The 22986-nt window shown below is 40.8% G+C and overlaps 1 protein-coding gene across 1 annotated transcript; it reads right to left on the minus strand.

Moving 5' to 3' along the window:
• Positions 1 to 1007: 1007 nt before the first annotated feature.
• Positions 1008 to 21525, minus strand: ca9 (carbonic anhydrase IX). The gene is made up of 8 exons (XM_067258717.1): positions 21414 to 21525; positions 4597 to 4626; positions 2823 to 2993; positions 2356 to 2498; positions 1932 to 2024; positions 1724 to 1790; positions 1380 to 1537; positions 1008 to 1187 (listed from the first exon to the last, which is right to left on the minus strand). Exons 1-8 carry the CDS (start codon positions 21523 to 21525, stop codon positions 1008 to 1010), a joined length of 954 nt encoding a protein of 317 aa, XP_067114818.1.
• Positions 21526 to 22986: the final 1461 nt, after the last annotated feature.

Consider the following 22986-nt stretch of genomic DNA (forward strand, 5'->3'; position numbering starts at 1 on the left):
TTGGTCTCATCTGTCCATAGGATGTTGTTCCAGAACTGTACAGGCTCTTTTAGATGTTTTTTGGCAAACTCTAATCTGGTCTTCCTGTTTTTGAGACTCACCAATGGTTTACATCTTGTGGTGAACCCTCTGTATTTACTCTGGTGAAGTCTTCTCTTAATTGTTGACTTTGACACAGATACGCCTACCTCCTGGAGAGTGTTCTTGATCTGGCCAACTGTTGTGAAGGGGTTTTTCTTCACCAGGGAAAGAATTCTTCTGTCATCCACCACAGTTGTTTTCCGTGGTCTTCCGGGTCTTTTGGTGTTGCTGAGCTCACCAGTGCGTTCTTTCTTTTTAAGAATGTACCAAACAGTTGATTTGGCCACACCTAATGTTTTTGCTATCTCTCTGATAGGTTTGTTTTGATTTTTCAGCCTAACGATGGCTTGCTTCACTGATGGTGACAGCTCTTTGGACTTCATATTGAGAGTTGACAGCAACAGATTCCAAACACAAATTCCATACTTGAAATGAACTCTAGACCTTTTATCTGCTCCTTGTCAATGAAATAACGAACTCCCTTTATGAGAGAATAACATACACCTGGCCATGGAACAGCTGAGCAGCCAATTGTCCAATTACTTTTGGTCCCTTAAAAAGGGGGGGGCCACATATAAAATGTATTGTAATTCCTACACCGTTCATCTGATTTGGATGTAAATACCCTGAAATTAAAGCTGAAAGTCTGCACTTAAAGCACATCTTGATTGTTTCATTTCAAATCCATTGTGGTGGTATACAGTGCCAAAATGCTGAAAATTGTGTCAATGTCCAAATACTTATGGACCTAACTGTACATTACCTGTGTGCGCTGTAGGACCATTGCCCATAAACACTTGCATAGATCACATTGTGTGTGTGTCTGTGTGTTTGGGTACAGGGCCCATAAACGTCTCATTTTGGTTATTTCGTAACCAAGGGGCAAACCTTTAACCTAGACTCATGATTAAATATCTTTGAGAAAATCAATAGACGATTAGATTTGTCTCAGGTGAACATAAAGAAACAAGTAATTTACCTTCGGGAACCGAGGCATCTGTGAAAGAAGCCAGAACTTGTCTCCCATGAAGAGACTGTGGAGCTCGGAAGTTCTTGTTTAGGTGCTGACTAAATCCCACCTTCAGAGTGTCCTCTAAAGCTGCCAGCTGGATAAAACACAACAATTTCAACATAAACGAAGGAATGTAAAATCTGTGAACTCCTTGTTGCCTTGTCATATTTGAGCTTTAATTCAACTTTCAAAAGCTGACATCAGCGCATCGCTTAGTGTGCTTGACCATGCGACTAATTAGGTTTAGGTTTGTTCGTGTTTTTTCTGGATTGTTTTTGAACCAGACCTGTTTCCTGGACACAGTGATGGTGTCGTTGAAAATGGTCCAGTTGACCGTCTGGAAACAAGGTGGAGTTGTCAGGGAGCCATTGTACCTATAGAAACGTTTGAGGTTTTTGGGCAGCAGGTGACGCATGTTGAAGCCTGGGATCTGAGTGTTTGACTCTGAAATAGAGTTGTGAAAGTAAAAATACTACAAACCCAGAAGCACTGTAATGTTCCACTGAGCTTTCAGAATCCCAAGCATGTGACTTAGATAAGAATGGTACAGGGAGTCTACAGAGGGAGCATATTCCAAGTTAAATGGTTAAACATGTACTGTACTGCACAGAGTTTTATTCAGGAGTCTACCTTCAATGCTGATATCAGTGAGCGCTGATAGGATTTTCTCATAGTTTGCATTTTCATGGAGACCGACCTATAAAGAAAGAACATCTGAAGCTATGAATAATGACAATTGATTTTCAATAACACTACAACCATCAATATTCTGCTCAGTTTGGTCAAAATGTCAGCAATTCAAAAATTATTTTGCTAATATTAAACAATCTTTACTGACACCAATGTAGCCCCCTAGTACTGCCAAGCCATCAGGTTTGTTGGCTGCCTCCGACAGATTGGCATATTTAGAGTTGTAATGAACTATGTGGATCTGAAAAGAAAAAAAAGGTTAAAATAGTTTTTAAAAAAAGAAGAAAAAAAGGTTAAAATAGTTTTTAAAAAAAGAAGAAAAAAAAAAAGAAAAACAAAAGAAGTATATGGTCAAATTAATGGATGAATAAATACTAAGTAATCAAAGAAAAACAAACAAAGATTGCAGTTTATTCTCTATTACATATAATTCATTGATATATCTCCAGACATTGTGTGTAATATATAGTATCAGTCAAAAGTTTGGACACATTTTCCAATTCAATTGAATGGTACTGTATATGGGACATATATCCATATATCCACCCCCTCACCCTAACTGTCCCCCTCACCTCAGCGGGGAAGTGGATGTTATCAACAGTGTGTTCGGACCCGGGCACCTCAACAGTCCCCCAGTGGAAGTGCAACTGGGCTGCTAGGTAAACATGGTCGAAGCCGCTGACAATGTGCATGGTACTTGGTAGACTCAGTTGCACTGGAGACACATGCAAGATGACATGGAACTTCAAGTCCAACATTACAATACGTTGTTCATTATTTGGTTAGATTATATATAGTCATTTTATTTAATCATTGTCATATTCAACTAAACAATTTACCAGAGTACACCAGACACTTCTATGTTTTGTGAATGCTAGATGTAAACAATGGTCATGAACAGAAATGTACTACATAATATAGTGTATAATGTGCAATCACATAAAAATACATATTTAGACCATATGTTCTTTATATCATGGCCTATTGAAGACACACCAGCTACCCCACTGATAAAATCATGACACCTTATTCCACTTACAGGTATGTCCATTATTTAGCAGCATCAGTGAGGACCCATCTGTCAGATCATAGCCCTCCAAAGCTATAGATGGCAGTCTCGGGTCATAGATGGCTGCCTTTGTGTCAATGTTAATGGGGGACTGGGACTTTCCACTGCAATACAGAAAGGCAGCCGGCCATTCGTCCTGATCTGCACAAGAGAAAGAAAAAGGAGCAGGAGGAAAAGGAGGAGGATAAGGAACCAAATGAGGAGGTTGACAAGGACAAGTATGAATGTGAACGGGAATTATTAATGTGACATGACTTTCAGACGTTTATCTTTGATAATGATAAAACTTATTCTAAATTAGTCAAATAGTCAACAATCAAGTAAGGGGTTAATACTTGGAAAAAGTGACGTATTACTGTACATACCATTTGAAGCACTTCAGACATTGGGGTAATGATAAGATATGTGTGGTGTGTGTGCGTGTCTGTCTATATGTCTGTGTGTGTCAGCAAAGGTTAATTCGATAATGAATTGTCTGATGCCTTGTTCTATAAAGCTGAACAAAACGTTTAACTTTAATATTGGCAGGATGTGACCAAAGTCTTAGTTTTGTGGATGTTGCCCTGATATCAGTGTAGACTATATGCTGATAAGGTGTCTGTCAGTGGTGTAGTGGTAAAAATCGAGGTGGGTAAACTATGAATTTTATTATTTATTTATTTACAGGGTCGTCAAGCACCCCCCCCCCCAGACGAGCTTTCACGTCTGTTTCACCCCCCCCCCCCCCCCTCACGCATTGACCGTGAGACACACGCATTTCAGCCCCTTCACATAGGCTTGAGAACCCTGTTTATTTATTAATTTTTACGTTCCATTAGACCTATTTGGATGGGACCGGTAAGGTTGGCTTGTACCTGCATCATCGTGTTTAAAAGAAGGTTAATAATAGTAAGCTAGCCGTTTGTCCCTGTCTTAATGCGATGTTGTGCAGACCAAAACAACGTTTACAAACGAGAATTGATCTTACTTTGTACTTGAGGCCTTTTGCGGGCATCTGTGGGAGTGGGAGCACTCGATGGTCTCTTAAAAAATCACCTGAAGGCTAATTAATCCATTCCGAACAGGTAGACTAATCCACAACGTGTATGTGTGTACTTTGTGGATCCTGATTGGTGTCGCCGCCTCAGCTGCAACGCATTGATTGGAGGGTCACAGACCATACAGCGCAGATGAAATGATTCAGACTACAGCGTTTATATATTAAACAATATGAAATTTAGTCTTTGGTGTTTTAAAATTACACCAAATTTATTTCGGATTATTCCAACGGCAGAATACGAGGTGCAGGGAATTTATATGTGCGTAAACGCGCATAAACGCTATTTAGAGGTGGATAAACGCAATTTCTGCAATTTAGAGGTGGATAAGGTGGCCCCCACTAGAACCCTGGTGTCTGTAGTTTGAACATATGGCCGATATTATATTATTTGACCAACGTTTTTAATATTACTATCTTATCTCTAATTGCAAGCGTTTAACTCAACCTTTTGTGATGATAAGACTGTCCATGTAAGAGCCTCAATGTTAATAAGGAAGGAAAGTCTAAATTGCCTTCAAGACAAAAAGTCTGTATGCCTGACAAAAGTCTGAGTACCAAAATGTTGCAGAAATTTTAAAAGTTTTACTATGAAAGCCAAGATAGTGTGCTGGTGCCTTTCCTATTTGAATCGTTTAAAAAAATAATATTACTAACCTATCCATTAGAAACAAAGCAGTTAAAAGACCTGTACCAATCTATATTTACCTTCATATCCCCAGTGTCCATGAGCTGCACCTGAGAATGGACAAGGAAAACAAAAATCAGTTATCATTAATAATGTCATTATTAATGAGCGCATTTAGAAGACATTTTGCAGACGAAGGAAGGAACTAATGCAACACTGGCACAGTCATGAAAAAATTACTTACTACAAAGGCTCAGATATAACCTTGAAACAAGCAAACCAATATGCTCTTCAAACATGTTGGACTATTGAGTTGGTTCAAAGGCTGACATGGGTGGGGGGGGAGTAACAGGCCACCTAAAAATGTACTGTCAGCTGATTTTCCAAGACTTTCCAAATAATATTTCACACCATGGGTAACAACTAGCTACCAACTAAACTAGATATCTAAAGGTTGAATTGTTCTGTGACCATAGTTGACAGTACAAGGTATCAAGACATTCTAGCTGTCCAGATGACTCAAGATATCTGCCAACTTTCCTGAGTTCCATGGGTTTACTAAGCCCACACACAATCCTCACTGTTTGCCCTTCTGTGAATGTGTCCATTATTAAGCTGGACTCAAAAGCCTGTCTTGGAGAAATGGTGCTGGGTCCGGTTCCCTTTGTGCAGCAGGAGGTGGGGGGTGTCTGCACCTTTCACTGTCTGCAGCAAAGAAAAGGGACTTCACAGTAGTTAGTTTAGGTCATGCTTAGATTGTGGTCAAAGGAAAAAACAGCAAAAGGAACACAATGAGAGAGAGGCATATCCAAATCAGTTGCTGCAGCAAGCATATTTCTAGTTTGTGTCCCAGATATTCAAAAAAATGTCTTAATAAATTATGAGCTTCGTGTCACTGATGTAAACCAAAAGGCAAATGAGAAAAGTTATCACTAATTGTTTGCTGGGGCAATGAATATTTTACTGAACTATTGGGAGTTTATTATTTTTGGGGATTTATATAGAGACACGGAAAACAGGGAGAGAGAGATAGAGAGGGGGGCATACAGTGTCCCTGGGTCGGAATCTAATCTGGGCCCTTGTGTTATGGTTTTAGCCTTAGTGGTACACTCTAGATGGTGAGCCGGGGTACCCGACATTTTCCAAACTTGACAGTGACATGAATAGTTTCCCTACATGTGAGTGAGTGTTAGCATGTTACCAGGGAGTGGAGACTCACTGGTAAATAGTGTTGTTTTTGGCGTCCTGTTTTAATTTTAGTTTTAGTCTTTGTGTCAATCTGTCATTTTCGTTAGGGTTCCTCCGGTAGGAGGGAACCTATTGTATTAGTTAGTTTTATTATTATTATTAATCTTCTTCTGAAAGGGGTGTACTTATGTAAATGTCCACATTGCCTCAATACGTTTGTGTCACTAAATCAAATGTCATTTTGAATGATGGTTTTTCAAACCTAATAGGGTTCAAGATGACATCACTCTGAAGTACCATGCGCAATTTCACCTTGGTATGTCAAAATATGATTGAATTAGAGCAGTTTTAACCTTGGCTGAATCTAACAACGCTTACCACAGGAGAAACAGCTTACTTTTTCATACAGTAACTGAACATGTCAATATTCAACGCTGAGAATAGCTCAATGGGCTGGGACGGTGACCCGCTAAGTATAAGGTTGCAGGTTTGAATCCAGCCACAGTGGTTGAGCCTGTCTTACATTTGAATATCTGTTTAGTTAAACAGGATGACATCGTTCTGAAGTACCATGCGGAATTTCACCTTGATATGTCAAAAGATCATTGAATTAGAGCTGTTTCAACCTTGGCTGAATCTAACAACGCTTACCACAGGAGAAACATCTTACTTTTTCATACAGTAACTGAACATGACAATTTTCAACACTGAGAATAGTTCAATGGGCTGGGACGGTGACCTGCTAAGTATAAGGTTGTAGGTTCGAGTCCGGCCACAGTGGTTGAGCCTGTCTTAAATTTGAATATCTGTTTAGTTAAACAGGATGACATTGTTCTGAAGTACCATGCGCAATTTCACCTTGATATGTCAAAAGATCATTGAATTACAGCTGTTTAAACTTTGGCCGAATCGAACAATCCGTGCTACAGGAGCTTTTTGTACAGCAACTGACCACATATTCTCATGCTTGAGGTTAGCTCAATGGGTTGAAACGGTAACCTACAAAGTGCAAGTCACAGGTTTGAATCCAGGCACAATCTTTTGGCCTGTCATAATTTTGATTACTTGTTTAGTTAAACAGGCAGACATCATTCTGAAATACCATGCGCAATTTCACCTTGAAATGTCAACCGTTTCTTAACCTTTGTCCCAAAACTGACCAAAAACTAATACTCATATCACGCAGTTGGAGCACAGCTAGATAATCAGCGTCAGCACCCTTGGGTACCCAGCATGCAGTGCAGCATGTCAAAAAACGCAAAGACTTGTGGAAAATAGTTTGGTTACAACAGCCGTGCGAGGGATTTCAGTTGTTGTGTTCGTTCAGTTAGATGTTTGTAATGTTATTGTTTGTGCGTTAATATAATCTTGTTGTTCACCCTGATTGTGCATGTTGTGTAGTTTAATGGGACCAGAGAGTCGGCTGCTGTACTGTCACAGGCTATTCTCGCAAGGAGCTGAATATGAGCGCTGCCCTAGCCCAGTTGCCCACATGAATATTGTTAGTTGTGCATTGACTCAGAGTCTGGAAAGAGATCAACTCAAGAAGAGTTACAGTATCCTATAAAAAGTTAATACTCAGCCCTTACTAATCATAAAATCTCAGCAGTTGGTGTGTGGCAGAGAGGCTAGAGAGACTGACTAGTACCCTTAGGCTCATGAGTTCATATCCCGTTCAGCCTATTGTTGTTGGCCAAACATGAAGTAGTTTTGCTCTCTTGTTGTCCAAGTCTCGATCTTCTACAGTGTACATGTTTATAATATTTAGCCATTTTGCGGAGGAACCCGCATCGCTGCTTGCAGCTATATTTTTTTATTCGTTTTAGTCACGTTCATACTCTTTTTAGTCTAGTCAAGTTTCAGTTGACTAAAAGTCTGAGCATTTTAGTCTTATTTTAGTCAGACTTATCCATGACTATTTTCGTCTAGTTTTAGTCAACGGAAACTTTAACACAGTTTAACATTTAGTCTAGTTTAAAGATCCTGTAAAGTGGAATTGAAAACGAGTTTTAAGTTCATCACACCACAGAAGAATGTGTTGTTAACTACCCATCCAAATTCGAATGACAAAAAAACACAGATAAGTATGTTAAATTAGGCTTTAAAATCGTGAGAAAATCAGCAATCTTCTCTGCTTGAGACTGGGGGGGCGTGTCGCCGGAAGGAGCTGAAGCTCCGCCCCCTCGCTGGAAACGCCACCTGTCTCAAGTACCTACGACCCAGATCATTTATTTGTTCAATGAGTGAAACATACAGATGCATATGAATAAAGCTTGTTCCCCTGAGCTGTAACACAGGAGTAAAAATGGTAAAAACTACTTATAGCACATTAGCTAGGCTACCATTTCACCAAAATACCATCATTCTACACCGAGTAATATCAAGTTAGCGGTTTGCACTAACTCATAGCAGAGATACCCCTGGAAAATCTATCTAGTATAACAAGCACACAGAACTGAGTGATGAACTGCTGGCGGCGGTACAGGTGCGACCTGAGGAGGAACGGCTGGGAGGGCGATGCTCGGTACTGCTCCGCGCTGCAAGAACAGTCGGACACAGCCGTGTGTCCGACTGTTCGTGAACCCCGTCCGTCTCTGGTCCATGTTAAAACTATCCGCCGTGAAATGGTCACTGCAGAGGCGGCTGTTGGAGTTGATGCGAGGCTTTCCATCAGCGTGGCTCTTCATAAAATCAATCCACCTATTTTTCCTTTCCTCATCACTATGGAAATTAAATAGCGTTGCAGCGCAGCTGAAGTTCTTGCATCCAGGTAAGATGCAGTTGCGGGTGGAGGGAGACATCCTGAAGCTAGCTAGCAACCGTATTTTGTGATGAACAGTCAGATATGTTCCTCTGGTAATTTTGTAAATATCAACTTTTTTATTTCAGAAAGAAATAACTACAAACAATAGTGTTTGTAGTTTTAGTAGTGGTCGTCCGTGTGTGCCATTGTCGTGCCGTTTACTTGGTTGGGGCGGCGGCAGGGGTGAACTTCGTCCCGGGGTGGGGGGGGGGAGGGAACTGAGTAGACCCCCCCGATTGTCATTGTATAATTTGCACACTGAGCTACAGGAGATTATTCCGTTTCACCAGGTGAAAGGAGGAGCCATGCAGTGATCTGACGTAGATCAGTCAAAGTGACGTAGATCGGTCATTTTTGACTCCGCCTATACATCCTGAGCTGAAAACGGAAGAGAAACTGTTTTAGTCTGTAGAACGGAAGATAAACTATTTTAGTCTGTTTTAATCAAACCAGAAGTAGTCTAAGCAGTAGTCTCGGGAGGCATGTTAATGGCAAAACCATTTGTTTAAATATATGTATTGGTCTAGAATGTATTCAAAGTCATGTTGTTGATGACAAATTCAGTTCAGTGTGATATCACATATTGCTATGTGAATGACAAAACTAGCTACAGTATTTGGCCAACAAGGGATGCTTAACACATGCAGTCAGTCAGGTAGGAACTAAGAACCCACTTTATACTCTGTCATACAAACAAATATACACACACACAGAGTACACACACTAGTCACACATGTTAACACACTTTACACTCTCTTACAAACAAACACACACACACACACTAGTCACACATGTTAACACACTTTACACTCTCTTACAAACAAACACACACACGCTAGTCACACACGTTTGTCTCAGTCGTTTTCAGCTCCAGTGGCTAACGTTTAAAGCTAACGCCTAAAGCTAACATTAAAATGAGACACATTAACCACAGCCTCATGAGTTGGCTAATAATAATTATGCGACTAAACACGACGAAATAACGTTCTAACATTTCGTCTCGTTTTTATTTGTCAACAATATTGCATTATACATTTAATTCTAGTCATCATCACATGGTCATTATACATTTAATTCTAGTCATCATCACATGGTCATGTGATGATGACTAGAATTAAATGTATAATGCAATATTGAAAACAATACGAGATGAGCATTTACGTTGCGTCTCGTCTAGTTTTCGTCAGATGATAAAAGTTCGTTGACAACGATATTTAGTCATCATTGTTGACGAAAGCAACAGGACTCATTAATCTGTCTGCCAGGATTTCAAAACTCTGTGCAAAAATGTGCTTGCTGATTCAGAAAATATATTTTGACAAGGTATTCGCGCCACAAAATACAGTACATTCCAGTTGAGTCATGTTAAGAAATGTTGGATTCCCTCCTGGACCATAACCAGGGACCATTGTTATCAGTAGTCCCACATATTGTGATGAATCAATCAACAGCATGTCCAATAAGGACAAGTGTTCTCAACCTAAGCCAAGAAAAAAGTATTTTCTTGACAGGATTGAACTAGGTACTATTTAACAATGTAATAATAAAAGAACAATATGATGTTCATCCATCTACCATTATATATTATCCATCTACATGTGTAAGAATAACAATGCAATTTAAAATGTTAATTTCAGTCCATGTCTGTTGAGTGTTCTTTGTTCACTGGCAATTATCTGATCTGAATCAGCGAACAGTGGCTGTCACTGTTCGCTGATTCGCCGGTTGAAAATCAACCTGAAAAATCTGACTTACGTACCTCATGGCCAGACCTATGTACAGAAGCAAAAATAAAATTGAGCGGAAGTACGTAGGAGGGCAGAGCCAGGCTAGATAAACACAACCTCTGTTTTCTTACTGTTCAAACATCCCACACGTGTGCTCAACAGCAGCTTTTCCTAATAACTCTTACCGGCTTTCAAACATAATTTAAGTACTCAGGAATTTTCAAAAGCCTGATTTGAATTAAGTATTTTCTTTAGTTTTTAGTTTTGCATCGCTTTAACCCTGATTCCCGATATTATTAAAGGGGTCATTGATTGCAGAACCGAATTTACCTTATCACAGTTGAATAACGACAGTTCAGTGGGTAAAATGGACATACAGTGAACCCCAAAGTCCATTGACACCTCTTTCCTATGCAGATCTCACAATAAAAATTTTTAGCTGTAAAACGGTAGGTTTTGAAAAGTTCGGTGGCTCCACCTTTTTGGGCTCTAGTCTGTACCTTTGTCAGGCCCCAACACACTGCTCTGTGTACTTCCACAGAATTACAAAGAACGTTTTTCTAGCATATTGAAAATGGACTACGGTGGTAAATGCAGTGTTCCAGGCTGTACAGGGAATGCTGACACTTTTCTGAGTCTTCCCAAGGAACCAAACACTCGACGGGCTGTGATGTTTGTCTATGAGAAGATCCCTGTGCAGTTTAAATAATATATTGTGCTTATTAAAGTTAGGCATTGTTCTTATTAAAGTTATGAACTTAGAAGTGTGCTCAGGCTTAAACATTGGGTCTCACACTGGGTGTGGGAAGCAGGCTGTTCTGTGTTTCTCTATCTCTTTATTTTCCCCACCAACTTGAAACCGGGTGGAGACGGCACCCGAGCAGGTGGGACGCGTAGGCAAGAATAACTCCCTGATGCACGAGAGAACAAGCTCAACCCTCTTTTCATCATTCTGTTTTAATTGCACTGTATAAATATATGCTGGGGAGGAACAGATAGCGAGTTGGACTTCGTGAACCAGCCCAAACTCTGTTGCGGGTAGGGAAACGTAGACAACCCCAGAGCTCTGGACGTGTTATTTTCTAACTGCTGCATTAAAGCTGATATTATCGGACCTCTGCGACTCCAGACCACTCTTTCTAGAACACAGATTTGTGTCATTGAATACCATCATTACATATTGGAATAGACACAAAGAATTTCAGTCCTTCAAGTTCGACCCTCAATTTGCTCGAACCATTTCACCGAGGACAGTTTTGAATAACTGGGACGATGTTAAGCAGGATTTGCTATGAAGCTGTTGCTGAAAAGAGGTGCTGTTCCGACCTTATGTTCATCACAACCGCAAGCTGTAGTATGATGTTAGTATAGTAGACAGTATAACGTATCCTGCCTGTATCTAGCGTCGGTAGAATGTGTGATGATTTAGTTTGTTGGCAATGGGGCTAACGTTATTTCATGTTCCTGACTGTTTCATTCAAATAAATAATCTGTGTTGTCATGTAAATCTACAATTCAAGATGTTTGTCCAGATGTATTTTTCAGCAAGATAGCTAGAGCTAACTGAAGCTGAGTTGAATCACGATAGTTTGTTTGCTAAGCTGTAGTGCTAACGTTACCCACCTATAAGTCGATCCTGTTTGCTTGTACAGGGATCTTCTACGCTAGAGCTACGGTATAGACAAATGTTACGCCTCCCGATGGCTCGGAGTGGAAGTACGCAACATAGGGCTACAGGCAAAGCCAGTGAGGGTGCAGTCACACAAACCAGATACTCGATATGAATAATGTAACGTTTATTCGTTATACACAGCAACACCGGGATCAAAGAGGACAATCAGTGGCACCAAAGAAAAAAACATAAACAAACCAGCCCGCCCCTTAGACCGGTGCTAAGCACCTAAAAAAGACAGTGGGTGGTGCTCACTGCTAACCTGGGGAAGTAACAAAAGGTACTACTACGTGGGTGTGAAATGTAGACCCCGGGGTATCTTACTTATCCCCGTTTGTCCCGGTGCGCGCAACAAAACAAACAGAAACAAAAGAAAACTGAAGACAAGAAACAAGCAGGCCTCTAAACCAAAGTAAACGGTAAAGACAAACGCATAAACAGAGATAAACCAGTAAACCAGGGGGGTGTTCCATGAACGTCGATTAAGGAAAAGCTAGACTTATCTCGCCAAGTCTCACTTACTTTAGCGAGAGTTCCGTTCCATTAAGGTGGCTTATTTTAGTTCTAGCTACGTAACCAAGGTAACTTATACTTCGGAACTAGCCTGATCCGTGTCAGGCTAAAAGTCAAGCTAAACTAAAATGTGTTGCAAATAATTTCAAACAGGCGGAAACAGAATCTCAAAAGACAGTTCCGTCGAGTAAATTCCTGCGCGCAAACCACTTTAGTCCGTGTTCGGAAACGTAAATTCAGACTTTTTGAAGTGCAGACATTAATGATTTAGCTACATGTTTACTTAATCTCCAAAAAATATATTAATTTAAATAAACAAGTTAAGAAATAATGTCACTTTTGTTTTCAAAAGCCATTGGTTAATTTACATAAAATAAGGACTTAGAAACTAAGCAGAGCGTCTAGACAAGTTACAATCAATTATGGCGTATCCGTTCTTTGACAACCCTGTGGTGGATGAAGGTGCTCAGATTATACAAAGAGCGTTTATCCCACCAGCCCCAAGGGTCTTCAGAGACAGAAGTAATGGTTCCCTGACCAGTATCTGTGGAAGAAGTATAGGTTCAGCAGGCCCAGAATAGTTTATCTAGATAAATGTAATTGTCATTCTTAAAAATAAAACATAAATATATATATATGAAATAACACTTTAGCAACTCTTAAGGATGGCAATCAACACATAAGAACAGCCTACCATCCTTTGTAAAAAGTAATAGAAAGGAGAGTAGACTATAATAGTAGAAAGGAGGGTAGTAGACTGCAGTCTATGTAGGTAGGCCTAGACTATGTAGTCTGCTGGAATCACACACAAGGAAGCAAACCCACTGTAGCCAAGCCTTGACACTGTTCAGTCTGTCTGCATCTGTCTATGTATTTGTATGTGGGACATTCTTGAACGGGCAACTATGCCAGGAAATATGAAGGGTATACCTTGCTCCAAAGCAGTACCTGAATATTATCATCAGTTTTTCAGGTAATCTTGAAACACAAAGAATCAAGGAGGACTTTTTATTCAATTGTATAAAGTATTTTCATTGTTTAAAGTAGCCTATATGTTGACAAGCCTGTATATTACCTCTCCTCTGGCTTCCCCAATATTATAGGTGCAATATACTGTCCCCATGGGTGTATCCAGGCCCATTGGAAGACTCAGGGGGTGACTGCCTGGTGCCCCCATGGTTGAAAGCGTTTCTAAAATGCCCAGAGTGGCAAAAATTAGACCAAGTGCCCTACTGTCTGCCATTCACATTGTGAAATATGCTTGAGTGCACAGGATGCCCCATGCAATAAATGACAGTGTGCCCTCTATAAATGTAAAAAGAGTTCCTTTATAGTATAGAAAATGTGATGCAGTACCCTATAAGGTGCCCTTACAATGGCCTAAATTGGACTGTTCCCATGCCCTTACTTCCAATGGAAAAAGGTGCTGTTATGAAGTGCCCTTTATGCTGCCCCTACATGACAGTGTCCCAAATGTTGCCCTTTCCAAAGAAGAAAATTAGATGCTGTGCCCAACAGTCTCCCCTAATGTTCCCAGTAGGGCATGCTTTCCCAAAGTGAGGCTGTGACAACACTTGGCACAGCCACAGTCTGTCACTGTCCAAGCCCCCTCTGGATCTGTGGAGGCAGACTATGTTAATTGGAAATACTCGTAATATAATAATGATAGTCATGCTGAGCAATTTTAAATGACTGTTCTGCCAAACAAAGTGTGCAGTTTGGGTCACCTTCTGATCTAAAAAGTCAGTGCTGGATCTGTGCAATACTAGTCATTTCAGTGAATCCCCATTTAAGTCATGGTTATCTTTCCCTTTTATCTTAAAGCTCAGCATTTAGCCTATCAGTTAATAAATGTGTGTGGCAAAGTTATTTTGAAGTAATTTTTGATTTTGTTCAAGATGTGAAGACAAAAACATTATTAGCCCACATCAAGTGCAATTAACCATGGCCTTCTTCAGTGTTTTGAATTTTATCCTACAATTCTCAATTGCTGCCACATTCTTTTTTGGGCAATTATTCTCAATCTCCTGTTGAGAATATCGACCATAGGCTAGCCTGCCAGAACGGTTTCAGACAGCTCATCAAATTACGCTAATTATCAGTAGGCCTAAATGCATATATATATATATATATATATATATATATATATGTTAAGTAGATTTGGTAGGTCTACAATTTACGCATTTTAACGGTCGTAATGGTTTGACAAGTTGTCTCCCTTGCCATGTTAATTGCGGCAAAATTGCCCTTTTAGGGAACAAAAAAACTCAAAAAATCAATTTACGCTGCTGAAACAACACACCTCTGCTGCTTTACGCTATACTTTTTGCGACATAACTCCTCTTTTCGACGATCGCCTGATCTGGGCTGCACAGTCTAAGCTTATTGAGGTCTAGCTTGAATTAGCGTTGCCTGTTAGTGGAACTGAACGTTAATGGAACGGCTTGAGGCTTAAGTCTAAGTTGACGTTTACCCAAGTGAGACTTATTCGTGTTAGCGCGACTTGCGTTAGCGACGTTGATGGAACACCCCCCAGGAAGCCAGGAAAACCAATACCAAACATACCAGAGCTCTGCCACAGCTCAACACAAAACCAGTCCTCTCTTCCCCCTAAACACACAGAAACAAAAAGCTTTTAAAGGGAACCGGTTGATGGAAGATCTGGAACAGGTGTGGCGACGAACTGATGACCAATTGGACCCAGGTGTGCACATCTGATGACCGATGACGTTGGAGAATGAGGCAGTAGGAGGAGACAGAACACAAAACAACAACACAAAACAGAACACAAGACAGGCAGGGCAAACAACGTGCAAGCACGTAACAACAAACATCAGCCATGCCCGTCGAGTCAATGTTAGCTAGCTCAACTGATTTTTATTAACGCTGATTTGCAAGGAATGCAAGATCAGATAGATAGCGAAAACACCTAGGCATGTAAACTAGTTTAGCTTGCTAACGCAAGAGCATAGGTAGAATGTGTGATGATTTAGATTATTGGCAATGGGGCTAACGCGTTATTTCATGTTCCTGACTGTAAAGCCAATTTCCTAGTTCAGCCTTGGGTTGACGTAGCCTGGCTCTGCCCTCCTACGTACTTCCGGTCAATTTAATTTTTGCTTCTGTACATAAGTCTGGCCATGAGGTACGTAAGTCAGATTTTACTGGTTGATTTTCTACCGGCGAATCAGCGAAACAGAGGGAGTGGCTGAGAACGATGACGTTGATGTCGCGCTAGTTTGTGTTGTAGTTCCGTAATGGAGGCGGAGAAAGATGCGAGCATTCGGTCCGTTGTGGCAACGCTGCCGAATATCCAACAGCTAAAGCCGGAGCAAGAACTAGTTTTGCTGAGTTTTGTTGGTGGCCATGATGTTGTGGCCCTCCTCCCCACGGGGTTCGGGAACAGTTTGATTTTCCAGCTACGACAGCTAGCTCTGTTACAGTAGTGGTGAAGGAATTGGCTAAGGCGAACGCTAGCGATTGGTTATGGCAGATCAGAGTGGCTCTGGGCAGATCCAATAGTTTTAAACTTCAACAGAGTACCCGCCTACAAGGAAGTCAACGCTTGTCAATGGAGCGAGGCCAGACTCTCTGTACAAATGCAATGTACGAGAGTCCGGTTAGGACCAGGCTAGGGTTGACGCGCTTCAAGCACTGTATCGATAGTCGGATGGTTCGTGGTTGATAACAGGGGATTTATTGCAGCAAAGATGAACATAGAATTTGTACCTTGAATTGAGATGGTTCGATCAACCTGGAGGTGCGAAACAGCAGTGGATCAAATGCAAAACACTTAATTTCATTTTATCCTAATATTCCATAACTATAAATAATAAACAATAAACATAACCCATTCTGGCTCCAACATTCCGGCCCATAATTGTTCTGTAAACAAACAGTGCAATTACAAAACAAACAGTTATAGGAGTCAGCAAATATTCTAACCATATCCTTATAGAGATCATCATATACTTCATATATTACATACTTACAACATTCAACTATTTTTGTTGTTGTTGATATTTCATTTCATAGTTCAAGTTCCATGTCCTTTCAAAAATATGATCAAAAATGTTCTTCCAAAAAAAACTTCTTCACGCAGTCCATGATGTATGTAATGTACGCAAATCAGTGTAGGTGAGGGAGAGAGAGAGATAGAGATAAAATAAAGATAAAGATGAGGGAGAGATCTTCAGTCAGAGGCTTCAAGGAGCAGAGCAAGCTTTGTGATGGGCCTGGTCAAGGTGCTGGTCTAGGTCTGAACTTTCACTTGTCTCACAAATCCTCTTTTGTCAGGCAGGGTTTGTGTGATTCGGCCCATGACACCTCCCTGGGAAAGTCTATTCAGGGGTTCTGGAGATGAGGGTCCGTCGGATTGTCGAACCTCGAATTCAGGAGGCTCAATGTGGTTTTCGTCCTGGCCGTGGAACTGTGGACCAGCTCTATACCCTCGGCAGGGTTCTGGAGGGTGCATGGGAGTTCGCCCAACCAGTCTACACATGTTTTGTGGATTTGGAAAAGGCGTTCGACCGTGTCCCTCGGGGGCTCATGTGGGGGGTGCTCCGGGAGTACGGGGTTCTGGGATGGAGAGAAGCAACAACCTGCTGTTACTGATCCATTTATTCAGATTAAAACCACCAGTAGCGCACAGCCTGGTGAGATTTTTGGCGAGTAGAATGGCCTCTTTCTCAGAGTTTATAGACTTTAGTCCACGTAAAAGTTTCTGAAAACTGTTTGACTCCTGGGTCAAAGTTGGCAATGTTGTCTCTCGCACATTGCTGTAAAGCAAAGTTGTGCAGCTGGGAGATGATGTGGCTCCAAAGATGTGTACCACCATCTTGTAATCATCAAGATCTTTGCACAATTCTCCATCAGGTCACCACAAGAATCTTAAAAGATCTGAGTCCTCGTCAGGTACTCGGACTTGGTGAAACATGGCCTCCACATCAGCTATAAAGGCGGCGGTCCCTTGCCGAAACCTTGTGAGGACACCAGTAAGACTGTTGGTGAGATCTGGTAGAAGCTGATAATTGAGTGACAATCTTTTCAAGTTTATGGCTCTTTGCTCAGCCAGACAGTGGTTGTTTGGGAACTCAGCGTTGTCATTTCTCAAAGGCAAACCAATGCTGTAGTGCTCTTCATTCAGCTTTACTGAGTTAGAAACCATTTTCAAGAATGCATGGTCTTCTTGAGACATCTCCAACCGCTCCTCATGCTGACGCTCTGGGAAATCATGTTACAACTGTTGTTGTAGTAACTCCTCAATCTTCACCAGAGAGATCCTGTTTGCTGTGATGACCTTGCCAGTGCCCTTTGTGAGCGGCCCATTGACTGTCCATCCAAGAGGGGTTTTTACTGCGTAAGGACCATTTCCCTGGCTGTTAATTATCATCCAAAGCCAAAGCCTTAGGAACATTGTTCCCAATCAACATAGTGACTTCCGCCTCAATGTGTGGAATTTTCACTTCATGGAGATACGGCCATTGCTTTACATCCTCCTGATTGGGAATATTTTCAGGTTTCACAGGAATCACAGTGTGGGAGTACACCTCTGGGAGTTCCAGATACTCATTGCTTTCAAGACCACTGATTTCCATACCTGTCACCAGGGATGTCTTTACGACCTGTTCCTTGTTCATGGTTCTAAGCAGAATACTTGTTCTGCTTCCTGTGGTCTGCAACTGCTTGAGTAAGGACTCTGTGCAGAATGTCGCAGAGCTTCCTGGGTCCATAAAAGCATAGGTATTATTCATCTTATCAACTTTTTTCATTTTGACTTTCACAGGGACAATAGCAAGTTTGCTTTCTGAGTTACCGGCCCCAGTATCAATCCACATATTAGTTTGATTTGCGTATACGTTTGTCACAGCCATATATTTTGAGCTGTCACCTTTCTGATTATTAGTCTCTTTTTTGTTGATATGTAGGACCGTTGGATGCTTAAGAGAACACACTTGACAGGTAAGTCTCTTTTGACAACTTTTGCTCATGTGACCGACTTCCAAGCATCCAAAACACACTCCCTTTTTTCTTAAGAACTCTTTTTCTTCGATACAGTGCTTGAAGCGCACTGTATTGTGCGTCAACCCAAGGCTGGACTAGGAAATTGGCTTTACAAAATGTCAAAAAATCTTGCTCGCAATGCTTGCGTATGTGTTAAGGAACGCTAAAAAGCTGATCGCTGGCAGTAACGCTACGATTATTTGCTTTGACAACTGTTTATCAAGCTGTGGAAACTACTATCTTGGCCTTCCGTAAAGAGGTGAATCCGCACCGCTCATAGGATGCGCGTCCGTGAAGTGAGTTGACGTCATCTCATTGACAACGTTTTGTGTTCCTCGTTTTCGGAAAACAAATGAACGAAACGATTACTTTAATTACAATGTTGACGGTGCAAAACAACTACGAAGTCTCAGTTGATATTAAGGATTATTTGATTTAACAAGGAAAGCCATGTGAAAACGTGTGCATTGTTATCTGTTGGAATTGCAAACAAAGCAAAACGTGAGAAAATGAAAGAATCAAAAGTTTGCTCAGGATCAGAAGTTTGGAGGAGGATATTGACACCGCCCATACAGAGCAACTTACACAGCTCAAAGGATCTAGAAGTGCCAAATCGGGTGTCTTAACCAAAAATAAAAATGAAATCACTGAGTTAATGAAGGATGCATGCAATCTTGAAAAGGTTAAATCAAAAATGCAAAAGGAGTTTCTCAAAGCATACCAAGACCTCAATGAAGTAAATAACTCTGTCAAATCTTTATTGCATGAAGATGATGTTAAAAGGGATCAAAGTGAGTGGTTTGCCCCTAAAATTGCACCTTTGTTGATTTTCCAAAACAATGTATCAAAATGGGTTGATCAAACTGAAAACTTGACTGGTAATGATGCTACACTGGGTATCTCAATTACTATGGATGATATTACGCCTAATGACAGTGTTTCCAATGCACCATCCCGACATTCATCAAAAACATCAATGATATCTATTAAAATGCATCTGGAAAGTGAACATGCTGAGTTGGCAGCCAAGGCTGAGAGGCTTCAAAAGAAGGAGCATCTTGAGAAAAAAGAAACTGAGCACAGAGCTGAGAAGGAGAAGCTTGAATTGGAGACTCAAATGGCTGCAAATACAGCAAAGTTAGGCATCTTAAAAGGATTTGAAATGTCACGGAATGTGCCTGAAAGAACAGAAAGAATGGATGGAATGAATGAGTATTTGTAAGAAGGATTGGCACAACATGATGAACAGGATGAATTTGAGGACACTAAGCTGACCCAGGCATACGAACAACCTGCAGCTACTTTGGACAGTACCACTGCGGATCAGGAAACAGCAATGAGAACTCAAGAGGAACCTGTAAAGACAATTACACATGGAAGCCGAACTGTGGACGCATCTGTCAGGAGAAGGACAATACATCCTCATCAGACTCATTATGCCCCTTTGGTCCCAACGTTTGTCACCCATAAACCTAAAGTTCCAGTAGATGTCGCTAAAGATTGTAGACCACCCCAAACTTCGACCATCAAGTCATCTGATCTTTTTGCCTACCCAGGTAGCCATGACTTCATGTCTCGTGGTACAGGAACACGTGGAGGTGTGGGCTCAACAACACACCCACAAAGAAAAAGATCTACAACTATCCATGATAAAATTAGAAAACATGAACTTGACAGTCTGATGAACATAATGGTGAATCAAAACCAAATAACATAAACTTTCATTAAGCAACAAGGCCAATTTACTTTACCATCAGTCAGCATTCCTGTCTTTAAGGGAGATCCTCTGGACTATCTGTTCTTTATGAGAGCTTTTGAACATGGCATCGAAAGGAAAACTGAGAGCAACCAAGACAGCTAGGCAGCTGAGAAAGATAAATCATGAGGAAAACTGATTTATTTATTGCAGCAAAGATGAACATAGAATTTGTACCTTGAATTGAGATGGTTCGATCAACCTGGAGGTGCGAAACAGTAGTGGATCAAACGATTTCCATTGTTCCAAACGTAGCGCTTGCTGCGGTCAAAAAACCTTTTGGCTGCATGCTTGGCCAACTGGTCTGATGATTGACGCATCTAGACTGCTTTAATTAGCTCTACTAGGTCAGGTGCTGCAGTCACCTGTCCAAGTGGGCCGTGGCCAACCCAATTTCGCACCTCCACATTGCTTAACAGTACACAAGTAAGTCCAAATACCAACAAAATATTATTCAATTAACTTATGATAAATGCAAAACGCTTAATTTCATTTTATCCTAATATTCAATAACTATAAATAATAAACAATAAACATAACCCATTCTGGCTCCAACACTGACTGTGTTTCATTCGAATAAATAACCCGTAGGCTACATGTAAATCTACAATTCACGATGCATGTTTGTCCACATCTTGTCAGGTTATTTTTTATCAAGCTAACTGAAGCTGAGTTGAATCACGATATAGTAGTTTGGTTGCTAAGCTGTAACGTTCTACCCACCTAAGTCGATCCAGTTTGCTTCGACAACAGACGTGGAAACAACTAACGTTATCATTTCAAATGATATCTAGTCAATCTGTTGAAAACAGTGTTGTGTAGACACAATAGATTTATTTGTACGTTTTTATTTCAAGTCTCCACCTTCTTGTTTCAGAGAGTGCTGTTGGCCGTGTTGCGTCTTTGCTCCACAGCTTCACTCGTTGTAAACCAACCAATCAGCGCGCAGCTCATCTATATATTCATGAGCATACCATAAAAGGAGAAAACCTAGCGTTTTTTCCCGGGAAAATTTCAGAGGATGTATCAGGGGGCATAGAACAGCACCCGGGCAATTTTCAGCCCAACCAATGTTACATACCCTATTCAGAGACCTTAAAGAACAGTGTGAAAAACCCCAAAAACGCAGTCAATCACCCCTTTAAGAAAAGACAACATGCTGCACTTGATACACACAATATTATTTTACCTATATTCTTGTACAATGATGTTTAATCAACCATGTTAACACTCACCCTTGGGGTGATGTTCCTCACTCTCATTCTCACTGCTCCCTGTGTCCTCCGAGGATGAGCTCAGAACCAGGCTGTGGATGAAGAGGAAGTTGAGGAATATTTTCAGCAGCATCTGAAGATAATGGTCTACTTAAAACTCTTTCCAGTGAGCTTCTCCTGGATTAATCAAGTGGTTGAGTTTTCCACAATCAGTGTGGGAGTCCTTGGATAATCTTTTCTCTAGGATATGTAAAGTAATCTAAATCCAGGTATCTTATCAACTGCCAGTCAGTCTGAAGCAATATGCTTCTCAGTCTAGTGCAGCTCCACAATAGAAAATGTTTCAAAAGGACAGGTCATGAATTAATATGGCGATCTTTAATTGTCCACTCTCAAGTTGTCAAACTCTCTCTCTCAAATATAAATGACCTGCGTCTCAGACTGTAGGGGCCAGACACCTGGGCTTGGCTTTATAAAGGCATCTCTAAGGACAGCCCAGCCACCAATAGGGGCTCTAAGAGGGACTCAAAATACCAGTTTATCCCTCCCCCATCTTCTTACCTCCATCCATCTCTCTTTCACTAACTCCCTCCCTCCTCCTCTATCCAAGTCTCAACCCCCCTCCTCTTCTCTGGGATCAAACCCTGTTACCTTTTCATTTACGTTTTTATCTATTTTGTAGACGCTCTTATCCAAAGCAGTTTTATCTAATCTTCAGTCTAGCCCAAACTAGAACGTCACTACGTGTCCTTCCTTCCTTCTTTCTCTCACTCTCTCTCTACCTGTACCTATAGGCAAGAGCAAAGTCCAGGTCCAGTGAGATGTGACCATGTTGTTAGAATTCCTACCAAGAAACACAAAATGTAAAACATATAAGTTTATTAAATATATATTGAGCATTCAGTGGATTGTAAATTTGCAAATTTCCATGCTCAACTTTTACCATACCATATTATCATTGATCTAGTTAATAGTTAGTGGTGATTATCAGATTTAATATGGACAAATAGCCAATTATTATTATGTGTACATATGTAATGACAAAACATGAGTATAAAGCACCCTAGTTCTCATTCTTTCATTTGGGAAATACATTACAATTTGTTCCAGGAGTGGAACTGGGATGTTTTTTTTTAAATGCCTGAAATGCCTGAAAAACTGATAACAAGGTACAGAATGTCAAGAGAGACCACAATCAATCAATCATGTTTGACACAATACATTCACTGGCACTCTCCATGACCCTAAGTGAATGTTACGTAATACTTAAATTCTGTTAATTGCTAAAACTGGATGTTTAATGTCAGTACTAGTTTTCTATATACCATAGGGTCTAGTATGAGTTAACAATAACATGTTTTTCAGAAAAGGGCGGTTACAAAATAGGAAGTTTAGGCAGGCTAAAACAGGCAGTAACTTAACCATACACCTCCACCTAGAGGAATGACTCAAGTGTTCTTTCTTACTCAGTCATCGTATCAGTCATCGTATCTCCATGTGTCCTTCCCTCCCCTGATATTTCAGAGGTCAAAGTAGCACCACAACCAGACCACGAGCCATGAGTTCTACAAATCCCAATGAGCATCAGTCCAAT

This window comes from Osmerus mordax, chromosome 20 (assembly GCF_038355195.1).
Source record: "Osmerus mordax isolate fOsmMor3 chromosome 20, fOsmMor3.pri, whole genome shotgun sequence".
Taxonomy (NCBI): domain Eukaryota; kingdom Metazoa; phylum Chordata; class Actinopteri; order Osmeriformes; family Osmeridae; genus Osmerus; species Osmerus mordax.